Source organism: Pseudorasbora parva, chromosome 22 (genome assembly GCF_024679245.1).
Source record: "Pseudorasbora parva isolate DD20220531a chromosome 22, ASM2467924v1, whole genome shotgun sequence".
Taxonomy (NCBI): Eukaryota; Metazoa; Chordata; class Actinopteri; order Cypriniformes; family Gobionidae; genus Pseudorasbora; species Pseudorasbora parva.
In genome coordinates, this window is record NC_090193.1 from 5,242,613 (window position 1) to 5,264,155 (window position 21,543).

General features: G+C 37.6%; 1 protein-coding gene across 1 annotated transcript in view; it reads right to left on the reverse strand.

Annotated features, from left to right (window-relative positions):
- Positions 1 to 844: 844 nt before the first annotated feature.
- The window catches only part of timeless (timeless circadian clock), a 39,859-nt gene continuing 19,160 nt past the window's right edge, over positions 845 to 21,543 (reverse strand). The window contains exons 16-31 of the mRNA XM_067431497.1: positions 20,555 to 20,706; positions 18,363 to 18,460; positions 17,591 to 17,717; positions 15,950 to 16,151; positions 13,133 to 13,272; positions 12,936 to 13,021; positions 12,730 to 12,850; positions 12,484 to 12,566; positions 9,037 to 9,185; positions 7,768 to 7,978; positions 7,608 to 7,676; positions 6,543 to 6,661; positions 6,172 to 6,409; positions 3,573 to 3,615; positions 3,395 to 3,471; positions 845 to 1,354 (exon numbers count right to left, since the gene is read on the reverse strand). Coding sequence (XP_067287598.1) covers positions 1,233 to 1,354; positions 3,395 to 3,471; positions 3,573 to 3,615; positions 6,172 to 6,409; positions 6,543 to 6,661; positions 7,608 to 7,676; positions 7,768 to 7,978; positions 9,037 to 9,185; positions 12,484 to 12,566; positions 12,730 to 12,850; positions 12,936 to 13,021; positions 13,133 to 13,272; positions 15,950 to 16,151; positions 17,591 to 17,717; positions 18,363 to 18,460; positions 20,555 to 20,706 — 2,037 coding nt within the window. The 3' untranslated portion in view covers positions 845 to 1,232. The remainder of the gene's footprint in view (positions 1,355 to 3,394; positions 3,472 to 3,572; positions 3,616 to 6,171; positions 6,410 to 6,542; positions 6,662 to 7,607; positions 7,677 to 7,767; positions 7,979 to 9,036; positions 9,186 to 12,483; positions 12,567 to 12,729; positions 12,851 to 12,935; positions 13,022 to 13,132; positions 13,273 to 15,949; positions 16,152 to 17,590; positions 17,718 to 18,362; positions 18,461 to 20,554; positions 20,707 to 21,543) is intronic.

Below are 21,543 nucleotides of genomic sequence, written 5' to 3' on the forward strand. Positions count from 1 at the left end.
TATTAGATCAAAAATGTGCTTCTACTAAATACTGAGCAAAGGGTCTGAATACTTAGGACCATGTGATATTTCAGTTTTTCTTTTTTAATAAATCTGCAAAAAAAAATCGTTTTTCTGTAAATATGGGGTGCTGTGTGTACATTAATGGGGGAAAAAAATGAACTTAAATGATTTTAGCAAATGGCTGCAATATAACAAGAGTGAAACATTTAAGGGGGTCTGAATACTTTCCTTACCCACTGTAGCTCCGAGAGAAACACTGCTATAAAATTACTGACATTGGTGCCATTTTGCTGACGATTACAACCTAATTTGAGCTCCTTACGGCAAAGTGCCAACTTAATGGCACTTAATAGCAACTCAATTCGTGCTGAGTCTGTAGCCATTTTTAAAATAACATCATAAGACACATCTTTTCCAATTGCACCTGACCAATAAAGACTAGCAATTAACTATCGAATTAAATTTTCTGTTTGTTTGTCAAAAAAAAGCTTGTGTGCTGTGCTCGATTAACTGAGACTTCTTCCAGCTCTTGCAGGTTGTTGGCCTTGTTGGTTTCGTTGCTTCTATTGCTCTCCCTTTTGCATAAAGCAAAACGTTTGCAGCAATTAAGTCGCTTGAAAAGTGAGCAAATGCCAAGCTCACTGAAAAAGACGAGTTGAAATGAAATGACCGTATTTCTTTAATGTGGAGTGTTTGTCAAATCTATTTATAGACAACATATCTAAGGTGTCATTTAACTGTCCAAACAAACAGATATACACAGTCTTAAATATAACAAAGCTAATATAGCACATTTTATTAACACACAAAGAGTTACCTTATAATAGCAAAATTTTATTTGTATAAGGATGTCATGTGACAATTATGAACACTGTGCCAAAGCATGTGATGCTGCATTTAATGGTGTTACATTTTCAATAACATCAATAACAAGTGACAATGAAATGACAAAAAATATTTTTGCTGACAAATTCAAAATGGAGGAAATATTAGAAATTAAACCAAAAAGTGAAAAATGCTGGTCTATCAAATTCCTAAACCAAAAAATACACAAAACATGTCTCTGGAAAAGATTTCTCAAAATGGTAAAACTTTTTTTTTTTTCTAGATAGCTACACAAGTTCAGAAAAAACGAGGGTAGACAGAGGACTCGGTAATTTACATTTAAAATGAGAGACAGAGAGAGAGGAAAAAGCCATTTAAGATCGTATTGAGCAGTAATAATATGTCTAGCTATCTTCGTCCTCTTCATCACTTAACACTCTCTTATATCTGCGCTTAGCCGGGGCAGCAGGACTCTCACGGTCTGAATCCATGTTACTCCTGGATGACGGTTCCACATCTGAAATATCTGTGGGAGAGACAAAAGAAAGTGCCATGCATGGGAGGAATTGACTGCGTTTCATCGATTGATTCTGCTCAAATTCAATACAAATTCTTATTGCATTTGTAAAAAGTATTTGTCTTTTAGACAGGCGTAGGTGTTCATTAATAATTTATTTTCTAAGATGATTTATGTGCTTGTTCAGGATTGTATGGATAAATCAGAATTTGTGAGTAGCAGCATTTTGTTCATTTATATTCTCTGCAAACAACATGGATGACGTTTGATCACTGCGTGCATTTATATTCATGTTCTTAACCCGATTATGCTCAACTCCTTCCCTTTTTTCGTTAAGTTGCCAGCTAGTGCCAAGTGTAGGTATCTGCAGGTCGGAGGGCGTGCTGAAAGATCTTTACAACTGCTTGTGAAAGCTGCCTGTTAGGATGTGGGGTAGGTAGTGCTGTAGTCAAGAACAAGACCAGCACTCCTTAAATTCATACAGATCCATATCACCGCCGGAGAAATATAATTAGAAAATAATGACTTATAATTTGAATAAGACACTATATAGAGCTGATAGGTTTTATAAACTACGTTTGAGGAGCATGTTCAATCTAATCAGCACGAGAGGAGGTATATTGTATATACACAGCCAGGAGCTGACTAACGTTAGTCTCCTCCACAGTTTTCTGCATCCCTCCGCCGCCCCGTTCCTCTCTCTCGGTCTGCGATTCGGGGCAGAACTCTGGGTTTGGGCTAAATACTGAGCTCTGAGGGCTTGGTCGCTTCGGACAGCACGTCAAACACGCTTATAATGTTTTACTTTATTCAATCTTTTGTAAGTGTGAACTCAAAGACAATTACCACAGTTTTTTTTTTAAATTGAAGATACATTATCACTATTGCTCAGTGCTGTATAGTGACTTTAAGCGGATTGCTGCAACAGTCATTAGGATTGTTTGTGATTTGGTCTTAGTGACTCAGGACTCCTCTTGACTACTCCTATAATGCTTCATGGATTTAGAAGCTAGTTTTAGTGCTAAAATGCTTTGTGAAATACTCAAGAGCAAAAATGTAGGAGTCCTAAAATCAGGACTGACACGGCCATTATTTTTAAGAGTTTCCCCTGAATCAGCAAGTTAGGAGCTACTTTTAGCCTTAAGATGTTTTGTGAATACGGCCCTGGTAAAAGCACTTTTTTGTAACAATATTTTGAATTTTGTGGGCATTCATTTTGGTGACATTTTTGACACAATCGCTCAATTTCTGAACCAGCACAAATAAATCAAATCAGAAATAAGTTATTGATTGCAGTAAGCTTTTCATTTAATCATGTTAATGATGTTAATTAATAAATCAGACTGCACCGTAGGGTTGGGCGATGTGCCCTAAATTGGCAGCTGATGATATTTACAGTAAAACATCACAATGGACGATGATATTGTCGGTGGGGGTGGGGTGTTTTACTTTATCTCTTTACATAAAATGATAGTTTTTAAGTAGAAAATAATACTTGTTATTTTACTAACCAAACTAATGACTACGCTTAGTTTCTATATTGGTTGCACGTGAGGGGAAAAAGTAGCTTCCTTCCACTTAAGAAGAGTTTTCCACTTTTAAGCACTTTTTATTTTACTATATCTCTTTACATAAATATGATTTTCTAGTTCTACTTAAAAAAACAAAAACTATAATTTCGTTATTTAACTAACCTAACTAAATACTCCTCTGCACTTTCCAATAGGTTGCGCGGTCATTTGGCAATCCATCACGGAGCTATTCAATTTTGATTTTGCATATTGTTTATTAAACATTCCTTTGTGTAGTTCACATTACCACTTACAATATTTCAATAACAATTTATTTTGTAGCATATGCTGTTTTCTTGTACAATATTAAATATTTTAAAGTTCAATGTACAATGTAAGACATGTAAAAAAGACAAGAGGCTAACAATGTCAAGATCAATATTTGTGCAGCCTGCCTGACACGCTATTTCACAGACTAACACGTCACGTCTTTGTTTGATAGAAATTATAGATAAGCTTTTGAAATGCTGTTCATTACCTCTCTGATCATCTTCATCATCATCATCATCCAACACTCTGCTTCTCTTCTTTGAGATTCTCTTCTCTGAACGATCACTGGAAGAAAAATCAACAAAATCACACCTAGCTTAAGAAACTTATGTTTGGTGTAAACCTTCACAAACTTAAGTCACTAAAGAGTTACTATCAATACTAACCTTGGTTCCACAGTATCAGAACTGCCCTCACGTGATGGAGAGTCTTATAAAAGACAGAGGTTTAAATTAATTAATTGACATGGTCAATACATTACATTTATGCATTTAGCAGACGCTTTTATTCAAAGCTATCAATACATTTTCAACAATATAGTTGCAAGCACCAATTATGAGGCCAAGAACACCGGTGGCATAACAGTTAAAGGTCAAACACAGAATTAGAAAGGACTACAAGATAATACAATTTATTTTAATGTTTTGACCAATAGGCAACACTGTGACTAGGGACGGGTATTGTTTGAATTTTAGCAATTTCGATTCCATTTCTTAAACCGTGTCTACACCGGCAACCATTGCCGTTTTAAGACCATGGAATCCATTCTAATATGATTAGGAAGACTGTTCCAAAGAGTGGAGCAAGCCACTTCAAAGGCTTCAAACACATGTATGGTCAAAAAAGAGAGAGGTAATCCAAGCCCCACAGCAAATATCCAGAAACGTACAGTACCGCCAACCCCTGCCCTCCCCTATAGTCACAGAGTAAAATGAAATTCTGGAAATGTGTTGCAGTGGCAGATACCATAGACCAGTGGTCTTCGCTATTTTTTTCAGGAGAGCCACACTGGTAGGACAAAATCAACAGGAGAACCACTTTTAGCAAAGTGTAAAAAGTTACATCCATTGGCATATCTGCTTATCAATCTGTCATCCCTGAACATACCATATGCAATGCAATAAATACAAAAAGGCAGATATATAGTGGGCATACATGCTTAATATATTTTTAATGAAAACTTTCTTTTAGTGCTGTCAATCGATAAAAAAAAGAAAAAAAAAGATTACACATTTTTCTGAAAACAGATTTTTTTTGTTTTGCTCTCAAAGTTGTTACCCATTCACACCATTATATGACTTCTTCATCTAATCATCTAATTCTTCATCATTCTTCATCTTAAAAATCTTCATTTGTGTTCTACTGAAGAAACAAACACACCTACATGTTGGATGCCCTGGGGGTAAGCAAAAAAACATCTAATGTTCATTTTTGGGTGAACTAACCCTTTAAATCTATATGGGAATAATTTACGATCTGAGTTATGGATTATGGTGTCCTTGGTCTCTTTTTATTTGTGAGAGTCTGCTGAAAAGAAGGATTTGCCCTTTTAACAATCACAACATGTTTCATGGAGCTACAAGCCTAAACGGCAAGTGTATGCAACTGTTTTTTTTTGTTCTCCGCTCGTGTGCGTCTGGACTGTTTTCTGTTCACAATTCAATTCAACGAGGAATATCATTAGATCTAAAAGACGGATTATGGTGACTTTGGGCTCTTTGTAATCCTGAGAACCTGCTCTGCTGTAAATAATGATGTGATTTTTCACACGTTTCATGAAGAAAATAATTGAAAAATGCCACGTGAATGCCGCACATATGGGTCTTGCAGGACTTAACTTTTAAAAAACTTGCTCAGGTTTAGTCAATGATGCTTGTTGTGTTCTACTCCGCGAGACCTTTCAAATGACAGATGACAATCTGAGCTGTATGATGTGATTGACACATTGTAGTGTGGAAAAATCTAAAGTAGTACTTTAAAATCTAGGATCAATTTGAAAGTACTGCTACTTGTTTATAAATCTCTCAATGAGCGAGGACCTCAACACACTGCAGATATGCTGATTAAATACAAACCCAACAGATCACTCAGATCAGCAGGATCAAGTCAGTTAGAAATACCAAGAGTTCACTCAAAGCAAGGAGAGTCTGCCTTTAGCTATTATGCCAGCCGCAGTTGGAACCAGCTTCCTGAACAGATCAGATGTGCTCCAACAGTAGCCACATTCAAATCCAGACTCAAAACACATCTGTTCAGCTGTGCGTTTACTGAATGAGCCCTGAGCACTGTATGTCCGACTGATTGCACCCTATCTTATCTGTATATTATTTTTATAATTGTTTGTTAACCTTTGTTCTTATGTTTGGTTATTATTTTAAATGTTTATTTGAGTTAAATATGATGAGTGAAAACTGGGTTGGATGGAAAGTTTGACAATAAGGTTAGAGTATGTGGAAATCTGTGGAAAGGTATGATGAGTGAAAATGGGTTTAACAAGAAGTTCCTGAGTAAAAATCAGAGAATAGTGATTGAAATGGATGTTATGAACGTGTTTGAGAAAGAAATGAAGGAGAGGTGTTCTAATAAAGATGGCACATGTATGTACGCTGTAAACTGAAGGATGTTTTATTTTTATTTCAGACCACTATTGTGGATCTGACCATTTTATTTTATTTTATTTTATTATTATTATTAATTATCTTTACAGCCGTTTTAACTATGCTTGTTTTAAATGTTGTATTCGTACACATGGTATTCTTAATTCTAATGCATATGTTACTACTATTTTAATTCATTTCTATGTAAAGCACTTTGAATTGCCATTGGGTATGAAATGTGCTATACAAATATACTTGCCTTGCCTTGCCTAGTACATAATAATCCTTGAAAGAAGACAAACTTACAGGTAACTGCAGTCACAACTTCAGTGCTTGGCCACTAAGAAAATGATCAAAATTGGCATCACTGAAAATGTGACATGCTCACCTTTTGCTTTAGCAGAGGAGCGTTTCCTCTGGCGAGACAATAGCAAAGCTCTCAGTGCTTGAGATCTCTGCTCTTGGTTATCATCATCGTCGTCTTCCTCCATCTCAACACCAGGACTGTTGTCCTTGTTTCCTTCAGAATCCCCTTCAGCTGCTGTCTCATCAACCGGGTCAAGAGACGCTGCTAATTTCCTCAGCTGATCCACGCTCAGACTGGGAGAAATCCTCCAGAAAGACTCCTGATGAATGCAGAACGGATGAGATGAAAGCAGCTTTACAGCACTACAGATACAGGCTTTTCAGATAATCACTATTATACCAATACAGAAGCACAGAAGTCAGAGGATGAGAGACAAATAAACCCAAACCAACCTGTCCGTCTGAGGGTGCACGGATGCCAACTGAGCGTAGAAGTTTTTGGAAAGCCCTGTTTTCCATGGCATCCTCGTTCTCCTCTGTCAGAGGAACCAGTGGCACAGGATGAGAAACACCTGGAGAAAGAAATGCCATATTTCTTACACAATTGCATCGCTTGGCTCAGAAGGCCTTTTTTTAACCCCCTTTAAAATTAAAGCACTTTTATGATGGATGGATGCACTTTTGTAGACTTCAAAACAGAAATAGACTGTCATTAGAAGAGCCGTTTGAAAGAAGAATGTCATTTACACCTAGGATGACTTGAGGGCAAGTAAATCATGGGTTAATTTTAATTTTTGGGTGAACTAACCCTTTAAGTATTAAAATAATATAAATGTGCAATTAGTTGACCAATGGCTTCAATGAGTGACTACTTGTCGACTAGAGAAATCTTTAGTCGGGGGCAACCCTAGCATTTGCCAAATCTGTTTTGTCAATCCGACATTATTATTACAGTATTAACGGAGAATGCTCTTGCTCTGTTTATTTACTACTATTAGTATGCCATTGATGGTTTATCTCCCTCAAGAGTGTGACCACTGAGCCTCCCAGGCACCATCTTAACATCGAGAGCAGTCCACTCAGATCCGTCTCTTTCCAGCTCAACCAATAGCGAGAGCTTGGAGTGTGGCTACTGTACCAGACGGAGCCAGAGGGCGTTTAGTCGGTGTGAGGCCATGACTGATATGATAGATAGGAAATGAAAATCAGCTTCTGTTACAGAAGTGCAAGAATTGTTTTTGATTTAACGGGTCACAAACAGGTCAAAGTGAACAGGGCATTGCGATGTAATGTGCTACAATGGACAATGCTTGTGGCATAGGCAAGATATACGGTTGCCCAGGGCACAAAATGATAGGAGGCACCACATGAGAGGCATGCCCGGGTCTGCGGTAGTGCTAGAGGGTGCTAAGCAGGCATGTGATTGGCTAATAACAAAAAAGGAAAACCTTTTACAATCTCTAGCGCTTATTATAAGCAGGAGTAACAGAGGATTCAATCAATGTTTTATGTTCTCACCATCCTCCTCACGGTCATCAGCTGTTCTGTTCAGGCAATTCTGTAGCCACAGGACAGGCCCTGACAGACCTGTTACCACAAACACACGTCAGTAACAATCTCAGCCTTCGTTCAGAAAGACCCTCATAATAAAGCATTATTATTACTTAAGTTTAAGTACCTTGCTGCTGTAAGGTCTGGACCATGTTTTTCAGACTGTGAATTTTCTCTGAAGCAATGTTTCTACTCATGCTCTTTTGCTTTCTTTTGGCTGAGCTGTCAGTTTGATCCTCATAGTTTTGTTCATCTTCATCTTGCTCAGATGTATCCTCTTCTACATCCATGTCCTTCTCCTGGGACTCCCCAGTCATATCAAAGAACTCTTCCTCTGTCTGATACACACACACACACACACACACACACACACACACACACACACACACACACACACACACACACACACACACACACACACACACACACACACACACACACACACACACGATCTAATGAGGAGCCTGCATGCTTGAAACGTCACCTATTATTAGATTCTTATATATTTGGAGTGTTGGTGTGCCAACTCTATACATATATCTATTTCAACGGACTAACTAGAGCATAAGTACTATTAATCTTACTTTGTGTCTCTGGAAAACAGTGATCTATATTGCATTGTTTTAGTGTCTATTTGATGAAGAATTTGTGGACACATTCATGTTTTTAAATTAGTATTATTTTGTGTTTTACTTTTTATTTTGAAATGAAAAAATAAAATTAGGGCTTTAGGGTAAGAATACTTTTTAAATAGAATAGTTGATTAAGTATTTTACATTAGCTGCAAAAGTTCAGGTAGTGGAGTAAAATGGCCCATTTTATACTATCACATGTCAGCAAATGTTTCTAATAATTACCCTTCATAACACATTGGTTAATGATGCACAATCATTCTGCACATGCTAAGCTTTTATCTGAATGTTACAATAAAAAAAAGAGAAGACGTTAAAGCAAAAAGCTACGTCATATTTCTAGAGATTATTACTTGTGGCATTAGAACAAAACATATGAATATGAGAACATGCGTATGAAACTACATTTAAAAAATCTCTTAAAATGTTCTCGTTTTATTAAATATTTTCCATTTATTTCATAAAAAAATGTACCTTTATTTTCATTCAAAAGGCTTCTATTCTCTTTTTGTAGGCTCATTTGTAAATGTAAGGCATTAACTTAGACGAGCAGTAACTGGATGCTGGCACAGACGGACCTGCTCACTCAGAATCGCCTCAAAGTTGAGCATCTTGGGAAGCGGAGCCACACGCAAAGTAAAAAAACAACAACAACTAAAAAATGTGAAATAGGGTCAACACGCATGATGTAATTTTTGCCACGCAAACCTTCACACACGTGGGGACACGGTGAGTATAATAAACTAGGCTTTACGCTGACGCACCATTCCAGTACTCTTGCCAGCAGCGCTGCGTTGTCTCTTCTTGTACAGGTCTCTGCGGTCGGACGCTAGACCCATGCTGAGGATCTTGTCAACGATTCGGGCCCTTGAGCGCTTGGCTGTGATCTGCTTCAGAATATTTCCAAGCACATCTATGAACACAGCAGAGAAAGCATAAGTAGAGGAATTTTGCAGGCATTACATTCAAGAGACAGATATATGCAGATGTGAGGATTAGTAGTTTTACACAACCATAAAGCAATTACACTGATTTCAGGAATTACATTCCGAAGGTTTCATGAACCTTAAGAGCACAGAACATTCTTGCTTTCAAAATGGACATCACTGAAAGTAATGATAACTTCAGATGATTCAGTAATAAATCAGATGTTAATTCATAAACACCTGAGGCTGTGTTCACACTCGTCATGTTTGGTTGAATTAAACCAGTCGATTGAACCACGTCTCCTCACAGCAGATCTTTGTGTGTGTGATGATGGAGGGATCCCTGCCGCTGTTTGGACTTTATGAGCTCTTCACGATTTCTGAGCTGGTCAAAACACCATCATATACAGGCCATGCACATGAGCGCATTTTTCCCACATCACAATATTGTTTTGGATGCTTGGTACATTCCGTTGCAAAATATGCTTAATTAAAGCCGACCAATCAAGTTGTGAAGCCCTGTGCCTTCAGCTTGGTTATCTTCAGGTTTGATGTAAAAATGCCAAGGTGAATGCCAAGTAGACCAAGACAAAATGTTTTTTTGTTTCTGGCCCAGACCAAACTGCAAGTGTAGACCTGGGGCCAATACTAAGCCGCCGGATTAGCTGGCTAGCCAGATATGTTTAAGCTTATCCTGGGTTTTAGGTACCATTAAAGTGGTTTGGCTTTTAGCTGTGTTCATCTCCATAGTAACTTACACTCCACGGCAGGTTATGTTCAGGAAGAGATATCAAACTTAATTTGAACCAATCAGCTGTGAGCAAAGTGACATCTCTGATGCAATCAAGTTACTCCCCCTGTTTCTCTTGCTCCAAATTAAAGGTCACTACATGATACAAAATATAAATTGTCTAATGATGATTACTTAAATATATAGTGATAAATTACATTTAAAAATATGTTCAAATAGAAACCACAATATTACCATTTTTTTGTTGTTGTCTTTTTTTTAAACAAATGAAGTCTTGGTGAACAGAAGAGACTTCTTTAAAAACATTTAAAAAACGTACTCTTCTAAAACTTTTGACCGGTCAATATATATATATAATTTAATATATAGTATGTATAATATAATAAAAAAATAAAAAAATAACAACTTTCACTTGCACTAGTAGCAAGATATTTTCTTTATTTATCCTCTATCATGGAAAAGCTTTTTCTTCTTTGTGAATGCATTTAAATTCGATATATATTCAATCTTTTAATATTCAGCAAAAGAGTTTTGAATCACGTTGGCTCTCTCATGAGAAATGAGTCACACTTTCTGTGCTAAAAGGCATGTGATTGGCTGCTCACTGCTGATGTCACACTTTCACGTGCACACACTGATGATCAGCATCATGGGACCAACAAAGCCTGAATTGATTGGTTTGGTTTTGTCAGCTCGAAACTAATCCTGTAACCCTTAACTTGTTAAACTACCATCATGGTACAGGCCCCTTACTCCTGGTTCATTAAGCATTCACACTGTGATTTTTAACACCGAACCTAAAGACACAAAACTAAAAAAAAAATGTTGTGACGTACATTTTGCGACAGAACTTGTTTAAAGGAACTGTATGTAAGAAATGTATTTCAATGAATCATAAAATGGCTTTGATATGTCACTATAGACATTATGAAATGTTAATTTCAGATACTTATATCACTGACAACAGTAGTCCGGCCAGGATATTGTCATTTAAAAGTTGTTGTTGCAGCCCTCAACTGATGTTGATGTTGACATGTTGTGTTTTGGCCTGAAGCTCCGCCCTCCACCTATCGACCAATCATGAAGTCAGTAGTGTTTCGGTATCCGGGTTGCCAGATCTGCTCTAGTTACCACAGCTGCAGATCTACAAACGTTCCTGCAGATCCTGCAGCCAATCTGGAAACCTCGAGTCAAGGGGAGGGGGATAAACCGCTCTACAGTCGTTTGAAAGTGATAGCCGTACTAATTTTGGCCATAGTCTTCCATACACTTCCTTTAACATTTGAAAACAATGTTGTGTGCTGAGATAAATGCGCTCGTTGTACGTGACTGCATATGATGCCTACATATGATGGTATTTTGACCAACTCGTGAAGAGCTTATAAAATGTGTAAAGGAGTCAAAACAGCGACAGGAATCAGCACAAACAATCTAAGATCTGTTGCATTTGAAGCAAAGTTTTGACAACTGTAAACTGTAAAGGGCAACATTGCGGCTATGGCAAATAAAATCAGGTATTCTTGAGGGTTGGATCTCGTAACATCCTGTCCTGTTTTTTTTTAGTTTAGATGTCTTTGGTTTGTTTTGCATTCATATTTCAGGAAAATTGCAACAGAGTTCGGGTTTTGGTTTAGTGCGGACCAGGAATTGGTCGGCAGCGCTCACTTTGATTTATCTGACCTGCACTAACATTCCAGTTCATTTGAAGAGAACCAAACCTGCCAAGTGTAAAAACTTTGAGTGATCCAGGCAGTTCAGCTGATTCAAATTTAAGATTTATTTTAAACAACTCATTAAAAAGAAGTGACTCTTCACAGTTATTTCTATTTTTATTAATTTATTTTAGTGTGAATGATGTCCTGGACTAGCCTGATGTGGTCATACTCAATTCTAGTCAGAATATGAGTCTGAAACTGCTCCATTGGGCTGTGATTATGAGGCGTGTTCCAACCGAACCAGGAAAGACCTCAATTGGACAGACCTACAACCAATCAGAGCAACGAAACGACTTCAACAGAGCTCAACTGCACTGTGTTGCCAAGTCCGCGGTTTTTTCCCGCCGATTGTTTTGTATGTCCGCGGGTTGAAGCGACTATTATGTAATATATAGACCCATGTAATATATATATATATAATGCATATACAAACAAGCTCTCCGTTTAGGATTTGAACGAATATAATCCAAGCCCCTTTGATGACGTGATGATTACGTTACTGTTGATCATCTGTCCGTCATCGTCTAAAGCCCGCCCTGATGATTTCATTGGTCAGAACAGTTTCTGTTCGGGGATAATTACTCCTCTATGGAGCGAGCCCAGACCGAACTGCCCAACCTAAAAATGTTGTGGGCGAGGCTAAGTTCGGCTGGCATCCATGTCTTCTTGAGATTCACCTTATTTCAGTTTTGTTATTAATAATAAAAACTCTTAATAGCGTTTTTACTTGATTATAAAATCATTATATATATATATATATATATATATATATATATATATATATATACACTTAATAACAAATACTTAATTTGCACTAACCATCAGAGTCTCTAAACTCCTCAAAGAGCACCTGGAGCTCCTGTTCCTGTTCTTCAGTCCAGAGCACGATGCGAGTACCTTTCCTGATCAAATTAGAGAAAATATATATATTTTTAGAAAGGTTTTAAACCTAGTAAGGTACAGGTTTTAAAGATGGCAAGTGCCTTAGTAGGACTGAAAATGGAGCAAAATGTCTCTACTACGAGTCATTATTTTCAAATTACAGATATTAAAATACAACTGTACTTCTCTTTCTTCAAATCCTTCACACTGTCCACCAAACCCATGGATACCATGTGGGACACCACCTCCCGTCTGGTGCGGCTGCTGCTCAGCAACGGTAGCAGCGTCTCAACAACATCAGGCACTGAAGAACAAAAAACAACAAAAATGATTTAGAAAAATTACCAATGTACTTAAAATCAAGAGACTGTGAACAAGTGCATGTCCACCTCCAGAGTCCTTGTATTCTTCATACAATCGCTGAAGCTGTTCCTCTTCTTCAGGAGTCCAATTGGCTTTCTTCTTTACGCCTTCCCTAATATATATGGACATGTGAATAAAACACATCACAAACTGTAAAGCAGCTCTAAGTTTTGAGCTTTAATCCACTTTAGTATCAATAAAGTCTAAAGACATGCGCAATTACCCCACTTTATTGTATCCCTCTGTCATTTCTCTTATGGCCCCCACATTCTTCCAGAACAGCAGCTCCACAAAAGCTTTGTCGTTTGTAGCAGCAAATACAAAGAACCGGTTCAGAACATATTTTCCAAATTTAACAAGCTCCTGTAAGGATAAAAAAGGAATTAATAAATTTCATGTACATTAAAAACTGAATTCAATGACATTAATATATATATATTTTTTTATTTTACAGATTTTAAAGGGATTATGCACTTTTTCTAAATCTTGATGTTGTCTGTGGGCTCTGCTAGAACAGGTTTTCCTGCTTGAATGTTAGATATTTTCCCCATATTCTCCATTGTTGCAGCTCCTCTCTCTCTTTACCAGTCTGTCAGTAACGCTCTGTTTAGTTCCTGTCTCTATGAAGCTCTGCCTTTGGAAAAGCTTAATGTGCTCTGATTGGCTGGTTGGATCAGTGTGCTGTGATTGGTCAACCACTTTGAGTGAGTTTGGGGTTAATGTCATGCCAATTACCATAACCGCTAGCTTCAACCAAGCGGCAACCTCCCGCAATCTCTCTTGAGGCCAATACGGAGGTAATGTAAACTGCAATTCCTCAACTGGCCACTAGGGACAGGCTCCTGAAGGAGCAGAATCTCATTGAGCCCCATGTTAAAATTCCTCACCTTACAGCAGAAAAAAACATGTTTACAGTCTGGTACAAACTGTGGTTTTGGTCTATATGGCTCATTTCGACCTTCATGACAACTGTGAGGGGGTGAATTTTTTTATAACTCATTCATTAAACATTATATAAAGCCTTAAAGGGTTAGTTCACCAAAAAATGAAATTGATGTCATTAATGACTCACCCTAATGTCGTTCCACACCCGTAAGACCTGAGGATTTGCAGTCTATGCACACTTTACTGTCCATGTCCAAAAAAGTAATAAAAAAATCATCAAAGTATTCCATGGGCCCTATCTTGCACCCAGCGCAATTGATTTTGTACACCGACGCATGTGTCATTCCTATTTTGCACCCGCGCAAAGCGCGCTTTTCCCTCCACAGAAGCACGTCGCTAAACTAGTGAATGAACTTGCGCTCCCTGGGCAGTTCAGCGCAAAAAAGGAGGCGTGTTCCGGCGCAAACAATCCCTGGTGCTATTTTGCTGTTCCATTAAACAATTGCGCCTCTGACCAGAAAAAACCTAGTCTAAAGTCAGTGGCGCGTTGTTCATTATGCTATTTTAAGGGCGCATGCTTGACCATAATGTATAGCGTGCACAACGCGCATACACTTCGCTCATGTAATCTACACAGATGCAACAGTTATTTTTGCAAATCATAAATTGTTACACTAAAAAAAATATTAACACATGAGATGACGGAAATCATTGTGGTGTGCCATGCCCAAAAAATAGGCATAAATCTAGCTTACAAATTATTCAGGCTAATTGTAGTAATTAAGGATCAGACCTGTTTGCCCAATAGTGGCAAGACATATATGTATATAAGGACATCTGACAAATTGGTTTGTCCGTCAAGAACCAGGAAAAAAATAAAATAAAAAAATAATAATAATAATTCGACTGAAAAACTGTATAACCGACGCTATTTTGGGTGGGTTTCTCCCATCCCCATACAACACAACTTCTCTGTCTTTCAATGCTCTTACAAGAACATCAGTTTCCTCGGCTGTGAACCGCTCCTGGCGTGCGCCTGGTAAATACGCCATAATAATAGCGATCCATAATAGAACTTGCGCACCTGCTTTTAAAGGGAATGTTGGATGACGCTCTGATTGGTTTATTCACGTTACGCCCAAACCACACCTATGAATAATGAAGCTACTTCAGACCAACCCATTTTAGATTTGCGCCGGGCACAAGAGCCATTTATCCCGCCGGGAAAATAACAACAGCGCCGAGACCCGCCCACAAAGTTACTTGCGCTTCGGGCTTTGACACTTGCGTTTCAGATCGATAAAATAGAGCCCCATATGTGACATCAGTTAGTTAATTAGAATCTCTTGAAGGATCGAAAAAAACTACAACTTTATTCAGCATTGTCTTCTCTTCCATGTTCCTCAAATAAAGATCCAAACGGCCATGAATCAGTGAATCGGTCAATGATTCGGATCGCCAATGTCACGTGATTTCAGCAGTTTGACACAGGATCCAACATTTTCAAAATGTTGATCCAAAATTGGACCAAAATGTATTTTCGATGCTTCAAGAGATTCTAATCAACCAACTGATGTCTCATATGGACTACTTTGATGATGTTTTTATTCTCTTTCTGGACATGGACAGTAAAGTGTGCATAGACTGCATATCCTCTGGGACTAAAATATAAAATATCTTAAACAGTGTCTGAAGATGAACTTCTTTTTTAATAGGTCTTACGGGTGTGGAACGACATTAGGGTGAGTCATTAATGACATCAATTTCATTTTTGGGTGAACTAACCCTTTAAAGTTCTGCATAACTAAGGGCGTGGTTACTTTGAGCGACAGATGGATAGCCATTTACCCGCCATCTATAGTCATTGCGTCACCTAAGCTCCGCACACGTCCCTCCTTTTTGCCCATTTTCTGTTATCCGGGAGTGACACGCGAAGAGGTGCTCGCAAGATGGTGACGCCCAACTCGTCTCTACTTTACACTTCAGAACGGCTTATCGGAATCCATACATATTTTTGTACAGTCTATGGTTTTAACACACTACTAACTAACTCACTTTGACATTTTGCCCTACCAGTTGAGCTACAGAAACCTCAGGTTACAAAAGATACAGAAAGAACTATAGTGTATTAATGGAGAGCATTGATGTGCGTTACCTGATAGGTGGACGCTGCTGGGTCTCCCAGGATCTTATTGAACAGGGAAAAGACGGACAGCTGATATAGTAACGCCTCCATCTTCAGATCCACAGCCAGTCTGTGCAGCATGCGTGCGATACAGTGGTTGGTGTGAGAAGAGTTCTGGGAGTATGAGCGCAGGAGGATTATATATGGACGCACAACAGCTGGATTGGCAAACCTGTCAATCAAAAAATTGTAATTATAGAATATATTTAGAGTTATAACTTTATATCCAGGATACTATATAGTATATGACACTATATATTCAGAGTTTTTACTACACATATTAAGATTTACATTGAATTATTTCCTGCTTGGCCCCCCATTATATTATATAGGACACTCATCGGCGTATTTTGAAATTTGGGGGTATATAACTAGATACATCACGCAGTGAAAGCATGAGCGACAAACTCTGTCAGCTGTCAACAATTACAATACCATCATAGATGACCATTTTCGTCTATCTTCCTTTTGTGTGCATGAGACAGTAGGCTATGTAAAACTGTTGTAAATGCCACAAATTTTCACATGAACAAGCACATCCCCAATGATAGAATAAAAATCATATAAAGGGAATTAGATCATTTTAATCTGGTTAAGTATTTAGCTACATCTAAGTCAAAGTGTCATAAAAGCGGGCACCACGGGTTGGAAAAAAAGCCGACCGGCGCACCGCTAAAAGTTCCCCTGAACACTGCAGGAGTCCGCATGCGGGTGTTCTGCTGGCGGCGCGTATGAAATGTTCATCCAGGTACAGTGGCATATGCTTCAGCATGTCAGATGAATATAATTTCATGGGTTTTATTTTTTTCAAAAGGCAAATGATCACAATGCACACGTTTAAAAGCCAGCGTCATTATAGTAGCCTGTAGTCTATTGGCTACCGTTTGACAGAATCTATGATACTTCAATTCAACGTTTGAGTGGTAGGTTATAACTATAGCAAGCATGAGAGCCGAGTCAGCATCGGTCGGGCAATCCTTCAGCTCACGCCAAAGAGCAAAAGCTGGCCCAATGTTGATCCTCGTCCTGCCTCCGATCACTTTTTCGTTTCCTCTTATTGCTTTCCTCCAACAAAACCTTAGCTTTCTTATTTTTCTGTGCTGCTTCGGACATGATTATAACATCCAACAAACAAACGATAGTTGGGCTCCACGTCTGAATGTAAGGAAGTGTTGGTGGAAGTGACGTATATGCCGTAAAGCAGTGAATTTTGTAGTTCTTTTTGTTCTCGGGTTACTACCCGAAACCCGAAGTTTAAAAGTACGATTAAAAATGATACAGACCCCGTCAAGCTATGGCAGACGTGTCATTCAACCTATTGTAAATCGATGTATCATCACAAGAGTCTTGAAAATATATTTTGAAGGTTGAAAAGTTGCCTAGTGCTGCTTTAAAACAGTTTTTATCAATGTTATGAAGCGACGAGAATACAAAAAAACTAAAAACAGAGGGTGAGTAATTAATGAGGTTTATTTTTTGGGTGAACTAACCCTTTTAAGAATCCATATTGGTATACTGGTATTATCAACACAGAAAAAAAACAAGACTGGAAGTTCAGTCTTTAGCTGGGGAAATGAACTCTGCTCTCAGTGTAAATAACTCTCTACACACCTCTTGATGAAATCTAAGAAGTTGAACTCTGTCTCAGACACGGCAACAGACTCCAGCTCTTCCTCTTCCTCCAACTCAACTCCATCCTCTTCCTCCAGAGCAGAATCTAAAGGAACAGGAACTGACCCTACACAACACAAAGACCATCTTTCATTATGCTTGAGCATTGTTTGTAATGGTATCAGATTGAAAAACAGAAAACCAATATTTTAGGAGTATGTCCAAAAAACAATAAAATTGATTGATTATATAGATATATGTATTGATTATTGGTTATTAAAACAAATTTGTATTAAAACAAAACAAAAAGATACTGGAAAACACTTCATTTGATAATAAAAAGATGAGATAGTTAAAGAAAAATGAAAACAAATGAGTGCAAGAGAGAAACATTTACTACTAACATGATTGCAGGTAGTTCTTGATATAAAAAGTCTAAAAAAAAAATTGTTACCATTGACGTAAAATTACAGAGCAGAATGATGGTCAATCAAAATGCTCAGGGGAAGAAAAGGTGAAGAGAATGTAGCCTTGAACAGAATCATAAATTATATTTGATCAGTTTACTTATTCCCTGGGAATCCCTGCTAGGTCCACGCTCTACATGTAGAGCTAAAACAATACTATCAGGTTTAGTAGGACAGTATAGTCTTGTTTATGACGGCAGTAAACTGTAGTCCTGTGAGTAAAGGTACTGGAGGTAAGTTGTATAATGTAATGTTGTTGGCTATGTTCTCAGGTAGAGTAATTTAGTGTAGTATTGTGATCTTACTAGGGAGCTTGGTGAAAAGTATCTGCTTCAGAAGTTCTAGTTCCTCCTCAGGCTCCACCTCAACAGATCCAAACGTGTCTCCTTCAGGCCACACTGCCCTAATTCAACACACACATCTGAGGGAATGAGTACATTCTTTCTTTCTACAATTCAGAAGAAGTCATATGTCATTAAAACTTTTCCTAAGAATCTCCCTCTTTCACAAAAAAAGGAGTAGGTTATATACCGCTGGGATGATAAACTGGAAGAATTGTAACATTTACTGGTATTCTGGTAATATTGGATTATTGGCTGCATCCAAAAATCACATACTTTTCTACTATATAGTAGTTGACAAACAGTGTGAAATTGTAATGTGTTCTGAAGATAAATGAAGATCTTACGGGTTTCGAATGACATGAGGGTGAGGAAGTAATTATTAGGGCTGGAAATTGACACAAATTTCACAATTCGATTTGAATTCGATTCGATATTGAATTTTCTCAGGAAAACAAATCTCTTAACTTATGCTATAAACTATGGGAGTCAGTTGTAGCCTACTTTAATATTGAAGATAAAAAGTAACTGATTTGTATACAAACACTTAAATTACACTCAAATAAAGTTATATGATATATATATATATATATATATATATATATATATATATATATATATATATATAAACATTGAAATTAAAATTAAATGATATCTGTCATAAAAACTTGCCAGATTTATTCATACTAGGGGTGTAACGGTACACGTTCGGTACAGGGCTTTCGGTTTGGTGCACGTGTGTGTACCAAACGGTTCCGAATGCGATCTTTAACAGTTAACAGGTGGCTTGTTTTAAGCGTGGAACACACCTCAATCCGAGTTCCCACGCGAACATATTAAGTATTCAGTCCATGATACATTACTGAGACGTATTATATGTTTTGTAATCGCTCAGTGTTTCAACTGAGGAAAGACAATAAAACAGCTTGTAAACATTTACCTCAGTAGTCATTCAGTGTCCACAGCTGTTACTTCACTAGAGAAACAAACTCTTTGACTAAATATATGCACTATATTAGCCTATATTCATTATATTCTACTGAACCTGTTAGTGATGTCTACATGATTATTTAATGTATGTTTAAATAAATGTCACGAAAATGACAGCCACTGTGTATAAATGATTATAATATATATATATGAAATAAAAAATATCAATTAGATTTAGAAGTTAATGCAAAAACTGCCTTATGTGAAGCTTTAGTTTTTAGCTAAAAATAAATAGCAACTGAATTTAGGCTAATAGTTAGGGCTGTTGTTAACCTTTTAATATTATAGTAATGTGCAAGTAAGGGCTCCCTATGTAGTTTAATGTGACGGTCCAGATTTCGGTAAGTTGTACTCTATCTTGTTTTAACACACTTTCAGATGCTTATTCGTGTTTATTTTGTGCTGTAACTGGTATTTAGGCAAAATAAAAAATCTGTTCAAGGGGGGCTTTTCTTGAGTGATCTCAGAGCTGTTCATAAAAATGAGAATCAATTTGTTTTTTTTAAATTAAATGATAGAATTTTCTGTGTGATCAAAATTATGAGATTACTCATTATTACATTTCACGAGTTTGTGTGCCCATATAATCTTAGTGAAAGTGGTGAACAGATTTGACTTGCTGTCTGCTATAGAGGGGCTCGGAGAGGATATTCTACCCGAGCTCCGATCGCCCCCCTATAACAGGCAAAATTGAATGAATAAAAGAATGAATGAATGAGTCATTTATATAGCGCTTTCATATGTACTACTGTACACCCAAAGCGCTTTACACTCGTGTCAGGGATCTCTCCTCAACCACCAGCAGTGTGGTGTACAACATTGTACAAAAGGAGGAGCAGAGGAGGAGGAGGGATGCTGCAGGAACTAAAAAGGGGGAAGAGGTTAGCTGCTGGTTTTATACCTTGGTATTAATTGAAAGATTAGATGAGCGTACTCCTCCCGAAATTACGTTTATTAACTTCACTAAATTGACAGATTTTCTACAAACCATTTAATGCATCAGAAACAAATTACATCCTTTAAAGATCAAGTAAATCAATCAGTGTCTCACATTTTTTCTTGCGTGGAGAAATGGCAAGCTGTGATGAAGCTCAGACAAAGTTACGCAGAAATGGCGAGAACCATCTTCTTACTCTATAGGTGTTTTAGTGTGGTTGAGGTCTTACCGTGCAGCACGGAGTAAACTCAAGGCTTCAGGTCCTGAGCGAGACATAATGCAGTCTTGAATCTTGACCAACGTTTCAGTCCTCTGCTCATTCACTGGAGTCTCAGATGCGGCATCGAAGGGCACAGCACCCTCTATCAGACTCTCCGACAGCTGCAAGCCAACACGACAAACATCACACTTTCAGTGTTCATATGCACAACATGTTGAGAATATTTAAAAAAAAATCAGACCATTGCCCATCACTTGCAGTGGAGGCTGACTAACAGCAGATGGAGACAATGTAGTGGTAGTGTACCGCAGATCCCAGATATGCAATATTGAATATTATACTTCATTTTAATCATTGTGCAAGCTAATTTCAAAAGCAAAATAAAGTGGACCACAGCTGTTGAATAGGTGGTATTTTTTTAAATGGATTGAATATTTTGGAAATCCACTTTTACAGTTCACAGTTGAATATGGATGATTTTTTTACACGCAAAAAAAAAGGAAATTGGGTAAAATGTTTCCAATTAAAATATATTCACAGCTTAAATATACAACCATCTTGAATTTCATCTCTCATAAATGCAAGCCCTGAAAACACAATGCATTAAAGGGGTCATGACAGGGATTTATTCATTATTTTAATATGATCCTTGAGGTTGACATTATTTTTTTTTGTGTAGGTGCAAAAATGTTATAAGCACTATGTGCTAAAGACGTCGTTAAAAGTCCATCTCACTACAGTGGTTCTACAATAATTTTAGCAAGCAGCGAGAACAGATTGTGCGCAAAAAACAAACAAAAAACAACTAAATAACGACTTCTATAGTGATGGGCCGATTTCTTTCTGAAGCCTCTGATGAATCAGCTTAATGAATCAGTGTATCCATTCAGGATTTGGATCGCCAAAGTCACGTGACTTTAGCAGTTTCAGACGGTTTGACACGCGATACAAAGCATGAATCAATACGCTGATTCATTAAGCTCAGAGGCTTCAGGAAG